We start from the raw sequence: 15,000 nt of genomic DNA, 5'->3' as shown, positions 1-15,000 counted from the left end.
AGAGTATATATACTACTATACACACACGCACACACTGTGCTGACCCCTAGAGGTCAAGTCCTGAAGCGTGTACCTGTGCTGACCCACACACACACACGCACACACGCATAGACACACACGCACACACACACACACCTGTACTGACCCCTAGAGGTCAAGTCCTGAAGCGTGTACACCTGTACTGACCCACACACACACGCACACACACCTGTACTGACCCCTAGAGGTCCAGTCCTGAAGCGTGTACACCTGTACTGATGGTTGTTTTGTTCTTTCTGCTGGGCCAACATGAAGCTACTACATGCACATCTTTTTGTGTGTGTGTGTGTGTGTGACTAAACTGTGCGCTCATTTTACAAACATTTAAATGAGAGCACAATTTACAAACATTTAAATGAGGGCACAATTTAGTAAAATGTGTGCACTATTTTGTAAAACGTGTGAACAATTTAGTAAAACGTGTACGAAAAAATATGAGTGCGTGCTTTATGGGTATACACCAAAAAATATCTTGCAATGACCCCTTCAGGGTTCCGTACATATGTATGTATGGACAAGTAAACACACACACACACAGACACACACACACACACACACACACACACACACACACACACACACACACACACACACACACACACACACACACACACACACACACACTCAGGGTTCCCCTTCTGGACCCTCCTCTCCCTGATCTCCTAGGCCTCCTATTGATCCTTTCCTGGTCATTCATTTCCAGGAAACTTTAATCTGCCATCAAAAGAGCCGAGGTGTGAGGAACATGTGTGTGTGTGGGGGGGATTAGGTATTTGTTTCAAAGAGAAAGGGAAACAGACAGGGTGTGTGTGTGTGGGGGGGGGGGGGGTGGGCTGTGTGTGTGTGTGTGTGTATGACTATGTGTGAGTGTGTGTGTGTGTGTGTGTGTGTGTGTGTGAGTGAGTGTGAGTGTGTGTGTGTGTGTGTGTGTGAGTGAGTGAGTGAGTGTGAGTGTGAGTGTGAGTGAGTGTGTGTGTGAGTGAGTGTGTGTGTAGGGGGGTTGACAGCACAAATGAAGTTGTGAGAGCACCACAGTGTTAGCGTTTTGCCTCGACGACAGAGCGAGCCCCAAACAGCAGGAAACCCCAGCCCTCTCCTGATCTCTGGACAGCCAATAGATCATCCAGTTGCTGCTGCTGCAGGGGTGTGTGTGTGTGTGTGGGACGGGGGGGCGGTGCGGGGAGTGGGGTGTGTGTGTGTGGGGGGGGATGGGGGTGCAGGGGGGTGGGGTATGTGTGTGTGGGGGGGGGGATGTGTGTGTGTGGGGGTGCAGGGGGGTGGGGTATGTGTGTGTGTGTGTGTGTGTGTGGGGGGGGGCACCACATTTTGAGCATGCTGGAGCTCCTCTGTTGGAAGAAGCCGGCTGCCCCCCAAATTTATATATATATATCAAGCCCTTGAGTTTACACTGCAGATATATATATAGCATATAGTATAGTAATATATATATATATCAAGCCCTTGAGTTTACACTGCAGATATATATATAGCATATAGTATAGTAATATATATATCATAAACGTGTGGTGAGCGAGCTCAAGCCCTGGGGCAACAGATACACAAGTTACACAGAAACATTGATGACAAGACAGACTAATAAGGACAGAATCACATAGATGAAAGACATGAGGACTAGACAGACCAAAAAAACAGCGACACAAGCCAGTGACACAACAAGCAAGACAGATTTACAGTACATGTAAACACAATATAAAAATCACATAAACAGATTTACAGTACATGTAAAACGATATAGAAATCACATAAACAGATTAAAGTACATGTAAAAACAATATCGAAATCACATAAACAGATTTACAGTACATGTAAAAACAATATTGAAATCACATAAACAGATTTACAGTACATGTAAAAACAATATCAAAATCACATAAACAGATTTTCAGTACATGTAAAAACAATATCAAAATCACATAAACAGATTTTCAGTACATGTAAAAACAATATCAAAATCACATAAACAGATTTACAGTACATGTAAAAACAATATCGAAATCACATAAAGGGGTCATTGGAAGCATGTGCATTGTTCAGATTTGGAATATAAAAATCACATAAAGGGGTCATTGGAAGCATGTGCACTGTTCAGATTTGGATCGTTTAAGTAACTGTTTAAAATGTCCAAGTGGGATAAAAACAGAAAGCTTCAAAACAAATTCAGTTGTTGTACGTGGGATATTTAGAGCCAGAGGGTTAACGGAGCACAGATTGTAAATGGAATGATTCCAAGTCAGCAGACTAGTAAGATAGCTGGGTAAATCACCATTAATAGCTTTATAAATAAAAATGTGCCAGTGGAACCATCTACGCAGACCTAAAGCGCTAAAACCAGTCATCTCATAAAGACGACAGTGATGAGTGCGTGACTTGGCATTAGTAATGAACCGTAGTGCACCATGGTAGACTGTGTCAAGTGCGTGCAGTGTGGTAGAGGCAGCATGCATATAAATAACACCCCCATAGTCCAAGACTGGTAGGAAAGTGGCACTGATCAGTTTCCTCCTAGCTTGGAGAGTAAAACAGGATTTATTTCTAAAATAAAAGCCGAGGTTTACTCAAAGCTTTCTCACTAACTAATCAATATGAACTTTAAGGGTTAGCTTTTCATCAATCCACAGACCAAGATATTTATAAGATGAAACATTTTCAACACACTTCCCATCCAGTGTGGAAATGGTTAGGGCGGTTGGTGCGGGTACTGTGCGAGACTTTGTGAACTGCATCACCTTAGTTTTACCAGCATTTAATACCAGTCTAAGTTCAGTGAAGGTGGCCTGTAATAAATTAAAAGACTGCATTTATTACCAGTCTAAGTTCAATGAAGGTGGCCTGTAATAAATTAAAAGACTGCATTTAATACCAGTCTAAGTTCAATGAAGGTGGCCTGTAATAAATTAAAAGACTGCTGTAACGATTGATAAGCTTGAGTATTGGTGGTGGCAGAACAATATAGAACTGTGTCGTCTGCATAGAGGTGTATTTTGCTATCATCTGCAACAGAGGCGATGGTGTTTATATAGATGGTAAATAGGACCGGACCAAGGATAGACCCTTGAGGGACACCTCGTCGGACCCCCAGAGGAGCAGAACTATGCCCATCGACAACTACAGTTTGAGTTCTGTTGGCAAGATAGTTTTCGAACCACTCAACTGCCTTAATGCCCAAGCCACTGTCCCGGAGCCTCTTGAGCAGGATACAGTGATCAACTGTGTCAAAGGCCTTTGACAAGTCGATGAACAGGGCAGCACAGCTCATCTTGTTGTCAAGGTCACAGATGATGTCATCAAGCACCTTGGTAGCTGCAGTAATGGTGCTATGCTTGGCCCTAAGCGCACAGACGACAATTGCATCTTTCATCACAGGCACGTACAATCACAACTAGGACAGCCCAGCGGCCGCTGGAGGACTACAGCCTCTCATAACTCACGGGCGCTAAGTACTCTTGTAGGCCATGTTCTCTCATGTGAGACTAATGAATCAGAGGCTAAATGTTTATTGTCTTTTCAGACGAAAATCCTGAAGCCTGGAGGAGACTCACACCCTGATTTACTCAGCGTTTCCGTGTCTGAAAACATCGGCAAGTCCAAATAACACTGTCTGATTTTTGTTTGCGGTCACCGCTCTCAAACTTTTTTGTGGGTGGTGTGTTTGCACATGTTCTCACACACCTGTAAACCTGTAGCAATATCTTTCCAGAGTTCAGATGGCTACCTGTTCTCACACACCTGTACACCTGTAGCAATATCTTTCCAGAGTTCAGATGGCTACCTGTTCTCACACACCTGTACACCTGTAGTAATATCTTTCCAGAGTTTAGATGGCTACCTGGGGGTTCATGCTGAGAGATTCAGGTCAGCAACCAGCAAAGCTTAGACAAGTATGACCCGTAGTGTGTGTCCAAAAGACAAGTATGACCCGTAGTGTCCAAAAGACAAGTATGACCCGTAGTGTGTGTCCAAAAGACAAGTATGACCCGTAGTGTGTGTCCAAAAGACAAGTATGACCCGTAGGGTCCAAACAGGCCCAGCAGCATCACGTTAAAGATGCCGGACATATAGAAGCAAAGAGAGGGGTTGGCCTGTCCAAGCAGAATAATAGTTTACACAGTAAGCTGTTGTACTGAGAAATCTTCTAATAGTTTACACAGTAAGCTGTTGTACTGAGAAATCTTCTAATAGTTTATATAGTATGCTGTTGTACTGAGAAATCTTCTAATTGTTTATATAGTGTGCTGTTGTACTTCTAATAGTTTACTATTAGAAATCTTCTAATAGTTTACACAGAATGGCTGTGCAACGAGTGGCTTTGGATGACAGCGCCATCCTGCTAAATGACTCAATGCAGTGCAGACGCAAAACACCAGACTAGATCAGACTACAGGTGGGGGCTTACAGCAGAACACAGCAGAACACAACAGAACAGAACAGAACACACCAGAACACAACAGAACAGAACACAACAGAACAGAACACAACAGAACAGAACACAACAGAACACAGCAGAACACAACACAACAGAACACAGCAGAACAGAGCAGAACACAACAGAACAGAACACAACAGAACAGAACACAGCAGAACACAACAGAACACAACAGAACAGAACACAACAGAACACAGCAGAACAGAGCAGAACACAACAGAACAGAACACACCAGAACACAACAGAACAGAACAGAACAGAACACAACAGAACACAGCAGAACAGAGCAGAACACAACAGAACACAGCAGAACAGAACAGAACACAGCAGAACAGCACAGAACACAGCGGAACACTACAGAACAGAACACAACAGAACAGAACACAGCAGAACACAACAGAACAGAACACAACAGAACAGAACAGCACAGAACACAGCGGAACAGAACAGAACAGAACACAGCAGAGTTCTCCTCTCTCTTGCTGCCCTGAGCCCTGTTCTCTGTTCACATGCGAGTGAGCGAGTGAGGACTGAATTACTGGCTTCCTGGAGGCAGAGCCAGCTGATCAGGCCTCTCACTTTGCTTCCAAGAACATAGCCTGGCTCAACCAAAACCGGAGCATAAATCTGCACGCCAGACCTAGAACATAGCCTGGCTCAACCAAAACCGGACCATAAATCTGCACGCCAGACCTAGCAGGCTGAGCCCTTTCTGCACCCAGAGTCATTACACAGTGTGTGTCTGTGCGTCTGCACCCAGAGTCATTACACAGTGTGTGTCTGTGTGTATCTGCACCCTTTGTGTCTGTACCCAGAGTCATTACACAGTCTGTGTCTCTGTGTGTCTGCACCCTGTGTGTCTGTACCCAGAGTTATTAGTCTGTGTGTGTGTGTCTGTACCCAAAGTCATTAGTCTATATGTGTGTGTGTGTCTGAGAATCTGTGTGTTTGCACCAGAGTCATTAGTCTGTGCCTGCATTTCACAAACTTTTCAAACTTTAGACAAGAACAGAACAGAACCCAGCTCCTCCCACTACACTACTACTGCATGCTAGCCCAGCTCCTTAATAATAATAATAATAATACATTTTATTTGTTACATAGCGCCTTTCAAGTCACCCAAGGTCGCTTTACACAGTAGACATTGAGACAAAATGGCAGACGGAGCGGCGTAGTCGCCAGCGTTCCCGTGACATCAAGACCAACAAACAAATTTACAAAAGACGCACAAGACAAAAGTAATCGCCAGCGTACCCTAGACACCGGTAGACATATAAGACAGACAACAAACAAAAATGAACAAGTAATAAAATAAATAAATAAATAAGAAATTAAAATAAAGAAAAGTCCGTGTTAACGTTAGTCCCACTCAGTCCAATGGCAATGATATGTAGCTACAGCTGTGTCTTCAGACCAAACCGGAGGATTTAACGTTAACAGGCCTTCAATAAGTGATGTTAGTAGGCCCTAGGCTACTTGTAACAGTTAGACTGCAGTCTAGCTAGATCACTGGAAGCATAACCAAAGTTCCTGCTTTAACCCTCTCTGGCATAACCGTCTGAAGTCGTGGGCGATCTTGCAGATCAGCAACTCGGTGGACTTATGACAGCGACAGTTTGATGCTCCGAGAGATTGCAGTTCTTCAACGTAGTTTCAAACGTTAGCAGCACAATCCAGACTCCAGGGAAGGCAGATGGCAGCTCGCAGGTCTGCAGCAGCTCGGCGGCCGCGGTAGATCTTTCGCAGAGTAGCATCTAGGTCCAGCTGTCCCGAGAAATCTCCTCGACCAGACAGTGAAGTGCAGCACCGCTCACGGATGGATGGATGGAAGAATGTCAGTCCAGGGCAAAAGCTAACGTTAGCCATAGCAAACTCCCAATGGACCAACTTTAACGACATCAGCCGACTTGGAAGCAGTAACGTTAAAGGGACTAAGAATAACACGAAAACCATCAAAACTAACGTAAATAAAGAGAGAATACATTTAACTACACAAATCAATAAAAAAAATGAACATGACATTACATAAAATTACGAACATTACATAAAAACAGAAAAACATGGTGCCAGACGGAGCGGCGTGTCTCGCCAGCGTCTCCGTAACCTAGCAACCTTAGCCACTACGCTACTACTGCATGCTAGCCCAGCTCCTTAGCCACTATGCTACTTCTGCATGCTAGCTCAGCTCCTTAGCTACTACGCTACTACTGCATGCTAGCCCAGCTCCTTAACCACTACGCTACTACTGCATGCTAGCCCAGCTCCTTAACCACTACACACTACTACTGCATGCTAGCACAGCTCCTTAGCCACTACGCTACTTCTGCATGCTAGCCCAGCTCCTTAGCCACTACACTACTACTGCATGCTAGCCCAGCTCCTTAACCACTACGCTACTACTGCACGCTAGCCCAGCTCCTTAACCACTACACACTACTACTGCATGCTAGCACAGCTCCTTAGCCACTATGCTACTGCATGCTAGCACAGCTCCTTAGCCACTATGCTACTGCATGCTAGCTAGGGTTGCCAACCGTCCCGAATTGGGCGGGACATCCCGTATTTTGGGTGATTTTGATTTGTCCCGTCAGGGACAGCACCACTCCCGATTTTCAATCACAGCTCATCGGCCTTGTTAACTTGTCAATAGTAGGCTACTGTAAACGCACCTGGAACAAAGTGTCCAGTGGCGCCGCAACCACGCGCATCTCGCACTGTGCGCACATCACCAAGGGACAGAAGGGGCACCACAATTTAGCCAGAGAAGATTTACTGCAAACTGCTTTTCACTCTTCTTAGAGAACGATTACAATGTCAAAATGCAGCAACAGCATCTTACATAAGGATGATACTTTTTGGGTCCTCTCAGTCTCTCTATTATGCAGCAGATCTAACTTGAACGTTATGCTACTCGTTTTAATTGGGAACGAGAGGGAGAGAGGGTGGAAGTTTCCAGCTGGCTTGTGATTCATTGGTAATTTGTAATTTCACCTTTTTAATATAATAAACTTTTAAAAGGAAATCATGAGAACAACAAAATTTGAAGTGAAGTGTCCCTCATATGGGGTTGAGGAAGTTGGCAACCCTAATGCTAGCCCAGCTCCTTAGCCATTGTGTTAGTTTCCCATTTACAGAAGCAGGGCTGTGTTTGAACACCAGAGGTTTTTTTTGGACTGCAAACACTGAACGGCCAACTAGAGGTCTGTAACAAGTAATTCAGTACATCTGAAAAAGTCTAAGATAACATTAAGGTAGAGGTCTGCGCGGGACAGATTTTTTAGTATTGCGGCCGCCCGCTCCCACAACATTCTGCCCCACTCCCGCCTGCTCCCGCAATAATGTGCCATTTTTAGTCCCGCTCCCGCCCGCATCTGAAACATGATGTCCCGCTCCCGCCCGCATCTGAAACATGATGTCCCGCTCCTGCCCGCATCTGAAACATTAGGTCCTGCTCCCGCCCGCATCTGAAACATGATGTCCCGCTCCCGCCCGCATCTGAAACATTAGGTCCTGCTCCCGCCCGCATCTGAAACATGATGTCCCGCTCCCGCCCGCATCTGAGTCCCGCTCCCGCCCGCATCTGAAACATGATGTCCCGTCTGAAACATTAGGTCCCGCTCCCGCCCGCATCTGAAACATTAGGTCCCGCTCCCGCCCGCATCTGAAACATGATGTCCCGCTCCCTCCCGCAAATGTAATACTCCAGTCATTAACCAATTTGTCTGCTGCAGCTTAACCTTGTTGCTGGAAGTTAGCCTACGGGGCTGCATGATGCTGCGCGAATGGTGTTCCTTGATTATTATGCTGGAATGACAGTATAGTTCCATTCCATCAAATTAGCCTAAAAATCGGTACGTTATATTTTCCGTTGGTCTTATTACACTTTCTAACTTAAGAGGAGACAAGTTTTAAATAGGAAAATTACCGGAAATCTTAGTCACTTTTAAATGTGATGCTAGCAGGTGACATGCTAATGGTTTAATATTCAATGATCTATGCTAGGCTGGAGCTAAAAGTGGTATCGCCAGACTCAGAGAACGGCTGGATGAACTGGAGAAAGGTAAAAATCAATTATTTAACTCAACGGGAGGTGGAAAATGAGTGTAATTCCCCAAATGGTGGAATATCCCTTCAAGGGTCAGTTACACTGCAGAGGCATTTTTAAGGGTCAGTTACGCTGCTGAGGGTAGCATGTTTAAGGGTCAGTCACGCTGCAGAGGGTAGCATGTTTAAGGGTTAGTTACACTGCAGAGGCATGTTTAAGGGTCAGTTACGCTGCTGAGGGTAGCATGTTTAAGGGTCAGTTACGCTGCAGAGGGTAGCATGTTAAAGGGTCAGTTACGCTGCAGAGGGCTTTAAGGTAAGTAGAGGTCTAGGGACAGCTCCACTCCTATTCAGCGTGCTGCAGAGAACTCCTCCTCGATCCTGTACAAAAGAGCCGAGACAAAGCCGAGACAAAGCCGCCTCCTGACGGGCTAAACTGGGCGCCCCTTTTGTTCTCAAGGCCCACGTCAGCCAGTGGGGCATAAAGGCGTCCCAGCACACCACAGCAGCACCCTCATTTGTTACGGGATAATGCAGAGACGAGAGCGTGCTTTGAACACGGTGTGTGTGTGAGAGAGAGAGAGAGTATGTGTGTGTGTGTGAGAGAACGTGCTTTGAACATGGTGTGTGTGCTTTCTGGAGTATCTTTCTAAAGGCATCACACTTCACTGGAGAAAGACAAAATGAAACCGTACCATGGTACATCACAGGAGTCTCCGACCACTACTGTCCCACTCCCAACACACACACACACACACACACACACACACACACACACATAGGAAAGCGTACACACACACACACACACACACACACACACATAGGAAAGCGCATACACACACACACACACACACACATAGGAAAGCACACACACACACACACACATAGGAAAGCACACACACACACACACACACACACACAGGAACACACACACACACCATCTTGATGCATTTCAATTGTACACTAAAAGCAATTGTTGACACTATTCAGTACTATTCCACACCAAACTGCAGGCATCTAACTGCTGACTCTCTTGCCTCTGGCTGTGTGTGTGTGTGTGTGTCTGTGTGTGTGTGTGTGGTGTGTGCGTGTGTCTGTGTGTGTGTGTCTGTGTGTGTGTGTGTGTGTCTGTGTGTGTGTGTGTGTGTGTGTGTGTGTGTGTGTGTGTGTGTGTGTGTGTGACGGGGGGTCAAGTCCTGCAGCAGGGAGGCCCATGGTGGACAAAGCCAGGCAGGTATCTCAGCTGCCTTGTCTCTGCCATCACCTGGGTCACCTGAGCAGCCTGCTTACCTGCAACTGCCCACCTGAGCAGCCTGCTTACCTGCAACTGCCCACCTGAGCAGCCTGCTTACCTGCAACTGCCCACCTGAGCACACATGAGCAGCCTGCTTACCTGCAACTGCCCACCTGAGCACACCTGAGCAGCCTGCTTACCTGCAACTGCCCACCTGAGCACACCTGAGCAGCCTGCTTACCTGCAACTGCCCACCTGAGCACACCTGAGCAGCCTGCTTACCTGCAACTGCCTCTCTGCCCACCTCCACTCCACTCACCTATGATGACCTGTCTCTTCTTACCTACAGTATAACCCGAACCAGTTAGTATGGACACTTACCTGTCCTGCTACCTCCTATCTCAGTTCTCACCTGTCTGAGTCCACACCCTCACCTGTCTGAGTCCACACACTCACCTGTCTGAGTCCACACACTCACCTGTCTGAGTCCACACCCTCACCTGTCTGAGTCCACACACTCACCTGTCTGAGTCCAGTCCACACCCTCACCTGTCTGAGTCCAGTCCACACACTCACCTGTCTGAGTCCACACACTCACCTATCTGAGTCCACACCCTCACCTGTCTTGGTCCACACACTCACCTGTCTGAGTCCAGTCCACACTCTCACCTGTCTGGGTCCACACCCTCACCTGTCTGGGTCCACACAGTCACCTGTCTGGGTCCACACAGTCACCTGTCCTCCCGTTTAACTGCCCAACTGTCTGGGTCCACACTCTCACCTGTCCTCCCGTTTAACAGCCCACCTGTCTGGGTCCACACACTCACCTGTCTGGGTCCAAACCCTCACCTGTCCTCCCGTTTAACTCCCACCTGTCTGGGTCCACACCCTCACCTGTCCTCCCGTTTAACTGCCCACCTGTCTGGGTCCAAACCCTCACCTGTCTGGGTCTACACTCTCACCTGTCCACGTATCTCCGGTTGCCGTCCTCCACAAGTACCCCGTGTGGGGCGTGGCTGAAGGGCGGTTGGCGGAGCAGCCGGTAGCGTAGCGGTCGGCAGGCGCGGCACAGCGGGCAGTCGGGGCCCGAGGACATCATGACGCCGTCGACCTCCAGGTGCTGCTCCATGGTGAACACCTGCACGTAGGGATGGGCATCGTTAAGAAGTCATCCATATCCATGCCATTGTCGATTCACTCACACACACACACACACACACATATATATACATACACACACACACACACACACACACACGTAGGGATGGGCATCGTTAAGAAGTCATCCATATCAATGCCATTGTCGATTCACTCACACACACACACACACACACACATATATATACATACACACACACACACACACACACACACACACACGTAGGGATGGGCATCGTTAAGAAGTCATCCATATCCATGCCATTGTCGATTCACCACTCACACACACACACACACACATATATATACATACACACACACACACACACACACGTAGGGATGGGCATCGTTAAGAAGTCATCCATATCCATGCCATTGTCGATTCACTCACACACACACACACACACACACACATATATATAAATACACACACACACGTAGGGATGGGCATCGTTAAGAAGGCATCCATATCCATGCCATTGTCGATTCACTCAAACACACACACACACACACATATATATACATACACACACACACACACACACACGTAGGGATGGGCATCGTTAAGAAGTCATCCATATCGATGCCATTGTCGATTCACACACACACATATATATATACATACACACACACACGCGTAGGGATGGGCATCGTTAAGAAGTCATCCATATCGATGCCATTGTCGATTCACTCACACACACACACACATATATATACACACACACACACACACACACACGTAGGGATGGGCATCGTTAAGAAGTCATCCATATCGATGCCATTGTCGATTCACTCACACACACACACACACACACACACACACACATATATATACATATATACACACACACACACACACGTAGGGATGGGCATCGTTAAGAAATCATCGATATCGATGCCATTGTCGATTCTGCTTGTCGATGCGATTCCTTATCACTTATAGGATGGCTTTGAGAGTTGTTGGCTTTTAATGTCTAATTTAAAGTGGTTTTAGAGAATGAATATCAAGTGTGCAATAACAATACAGAAGTTGAATACAATTCAATTAAATTCAATTCAATTCAAAGCACTTCATTTGTCCCCAAGGGGCAATTTAAATACTAAACTACTATATCAATTTAAATACTAAATTTAAATATAAAATTTCTAAAAAAGTAAACATTTCTAAAACAAAGCTTTGTATTGGAATCGTTAACGTTTGGATGTGTACGATTCCGATGGATCGGAACATTTGGAACCGGTTCCTCACCGATACCTGGAACCGATTCCCAAGCCTACCTGCACGGCGTAGACGTCCTCGAGGCCGTCGCGGACCGCCCTGGGCAGCTTGAGGGTCAGTGGCGCGTCGCAGAAGACGTCCTGCGGGCCGAGCGACAGGTTGCGGCCGCCCGGCGTGGTCAGCAGCAGCACATTGTGGATGGCGGGCAACGCGGCGGTCTCCTCGGGAGAGAAGTAGGTGACCCAGAGGGTCAGAGCGTCGGCGCGCAGCGCGTGGCGGAACTCCAGCTGCAGCATGCAGCCCTGCGGAGGGCAAGAGGCCACGCCCACACTGCCCACGTCCTGCCCTGCGCTCGGACTCCAGGTGAGCACGCTCGGCTCACACACCTGCTCCACGTCCGGCGGGCCTGCCGTGTGTGTGTGTGTGTGGAGAGAGGGGGGGGGGTAATGACACAGTCAGTAAGCTGGTGGTATTGATTAACAAATGGACAATTGGAGCTCCTCTAAAATAAACCAAGACTTTCTCCTAGAAGTTACTTTCACACATTGTCAACATACTTACGATAAATGCTAATTACATGTAATATAAAAAACTGCACACAAACATACAGTACAAAATGAGCCGTTGTGTGCTGAAGGAAGGAGCGAAAGTTCTCGTCTTTTCCAGGAAAGTTCTTGCTTTTCCAGGTGGACCTACAGAGTTCCACATACCTCAGCCATAATTGGGATTTTACGGTGGCCATGACAACAGTGTGTGTAAAAACATTTGTCTTCTCCTGCGCATCTGAGTGCCGCCACCTCATATAGCTAAACCTTCAGCCTGCTAAACAACACCGCCACCTCCTCACACCGCTAAACCTTCAGCCCGCTAAACAACACCGCCACCTCCTCACACCGCTAAACCTTCAGCCCGCTAAACAACACCGCCACCTCATATAGCTAAACCTTCAGCCCGCTAAACAACACCGCCACCTCCTCACACCGCTAAACCTTCAGCCCGCTAAACAACACCGCCACCTCATATAGCTAAACCTTCAGCCCGCTAAACAACACCGCCACCTCCTCACACCGCTAAACCTTCAGCCCGCTAAACAACACCGCCACCTCATTTAGCTAAACATTCAGCCCGCTAAACAACACCGCCACCTCCTCACACCGCTAAACCTTCAGCCCGCTAAACAACACCGCCACCTCATTTAGCTAAACCTTCAGCCCGCTAAACAACACCGCCACCTCCTCACACCGCTAAACCTTCAGCCCGCTAAACAACACCGCCACCTCCTCACACCGCTAAACCTTCAGCCCGCTAAACAACACCGCCACCTCATTTAGCTAAACCTTCAGCCCGCTAAACAACACCGCCACCTCATATAGCTAAACCTTCAGCCCGCTAAACAACACCGCCACCTCCTCACAGCGCTAAACCTTCAGCCCGCTAAACAACACCGCCACCTCATTTAGCTAAACCTTCAGCCCGCTAAACAACACCGCCACCTCATATAGCTAAACCTTCAGCCCGCTAAACAACACCGCCACCTCCTCAAACCGCTAAACCTTCAGCCCGCTAAACAACACCGCCACCTCATATAGCTAAACCTTCAGCCCGCTTAACAACACCGCCACATCCTCACACCGCTAAACTTTCAGCCCGCTAAACAACACCGCCACCTCATATAGCTAAACCTTCAGCCCGCTAAACAACACCGCCACCTCATTTAGCTAAACCTTCAGCCCGCTAAACAACACCACCACCTCCTCACACCGCTAAACCTTCAGCCCGCTAAACAACACCGCCACCTCATTTATTTAAACCTTCAGCCCGCTAAACAACACCGCCACCTCATATAGCTAAACCTTCAGCCCGCTAAACAACACCGCCACCTCCTCACACCGCTAAACCTTCAGCCCGCTAAACAACACCGCCACCTCCTCACACCACTAAACCTTCAGCCCGCTAAACAACACCGCCACCTCATATAGCTAAACCTTCAGCCCGCTAAACAATACCGCCACCTCCTCACACCGCTAAACCTTCAGCCCGCTAAACAACACCGCCACCTCATTTAGCTAAACCTTCAGCCCGCTAAACAACACCGCCACCTCATATAGCTAAACCTTCAGCCCGCTAAACAACACCGCCACCTCATATAGCTAAACCTTCAGCCCGCTAAACAACACCGCCACCTCCTCACACCGCTAAACCTTCAGCCCGCTAAACAACACCGACACCTCCTCACACCACTAAACCTTCAGCCCGCTAAACAACACCGCCACCTCATATAGCTAAACCTTCAGCCCGCTTAACAACACCGCCACCTCCTCACACCGCTAAACTTTCAGCCCGCTAAACAACACCGCCACCTCATATAGCTAAACCTTCAGCCCGCTAAACAACACCGCCACCTCCTCACACCGCTAAACCTTCAGCCCGCTAAACAACACCACCACCTCATATAGCTAAACCTTCAGCCCGCTAAACAACACCACCACCTCATATAGCTAAACTTTCAGCCCGCTAAACAACACCGCCACCTCATATAGCTAAACCTTCAGCCCGCTAAACAACACCGCCACCTCATTTAGCTAAACCTTCAGCCCGTTAAACAACACCACCACCTCCTCACACCGCTAAATCTTCAGCCCGCTAAACAACACCGCCACCTCATTTATTTAAACCTTCAGCCCGCTAAACAACACCGCCACCTCATATAGCTAAACCTTCAGCCCGCTAAACAACACCGCCACCTCCTCACACCGCTAAACCTTCAGCCCGCTAAACAACACCGCCACCTCCTCACACCACTAAACCTTCAGCCCGCTAAACAACACTGCCACCTCATATAGCTAAACCTTCAGCCCGCTA

General features: G+C 47.6%; 1 protein-coding gene across 1 annotated transcript in view; it reads right to left on the bottom strand.

Annotated features, from left to right (window-relative positions):
- The window catches only part of pappab (pregnancy-associated plasma protein A, pappalysin 1b), a 166,893-nt gene that overhangs the window by 94,383 nt on the left and 57,510 nt on the right, over positions 1–15,000 (bottom strand). Inside the window, exons 8-9 of the mRNA XM_076270144.1 lie at positions 12,198–12,544; positions 10,724–10,899 (exon numbers count right to left, since the gene is read on the bottom strand). Coding sequence (XP_076126259.1) covers positions 10,724–10,899; positions 12,198–12,544 — 523 coding nt within the window. The remainder of the gene's footprint in view (positions 1–10,723; positions 10,900–12,197; positions 12,545–15,000) is intronic.

Source organism: Alosa pseudoharengus, unplaced genomic scaffold (assembly GCF_046254945.1).
Source record: "Alosa pseudoharengus isolate Yale_2024_CS ecotype anadromous, Long Island Sound unplaced genomic scaffold, YU_APseudo_1.1 YU_APseudo_1.1_scf_6, whole genome shotgun sequence".
Lineage (NCBI taxonomy): Eukaryota > Metazoa > Chordata > Actinopteri > Clupeiformes > Clupeidae > Alosa > Alosa pseudoharengus.
This window is presented reverse-complemented; position numbering and strand designations above follow the sequence as displayed.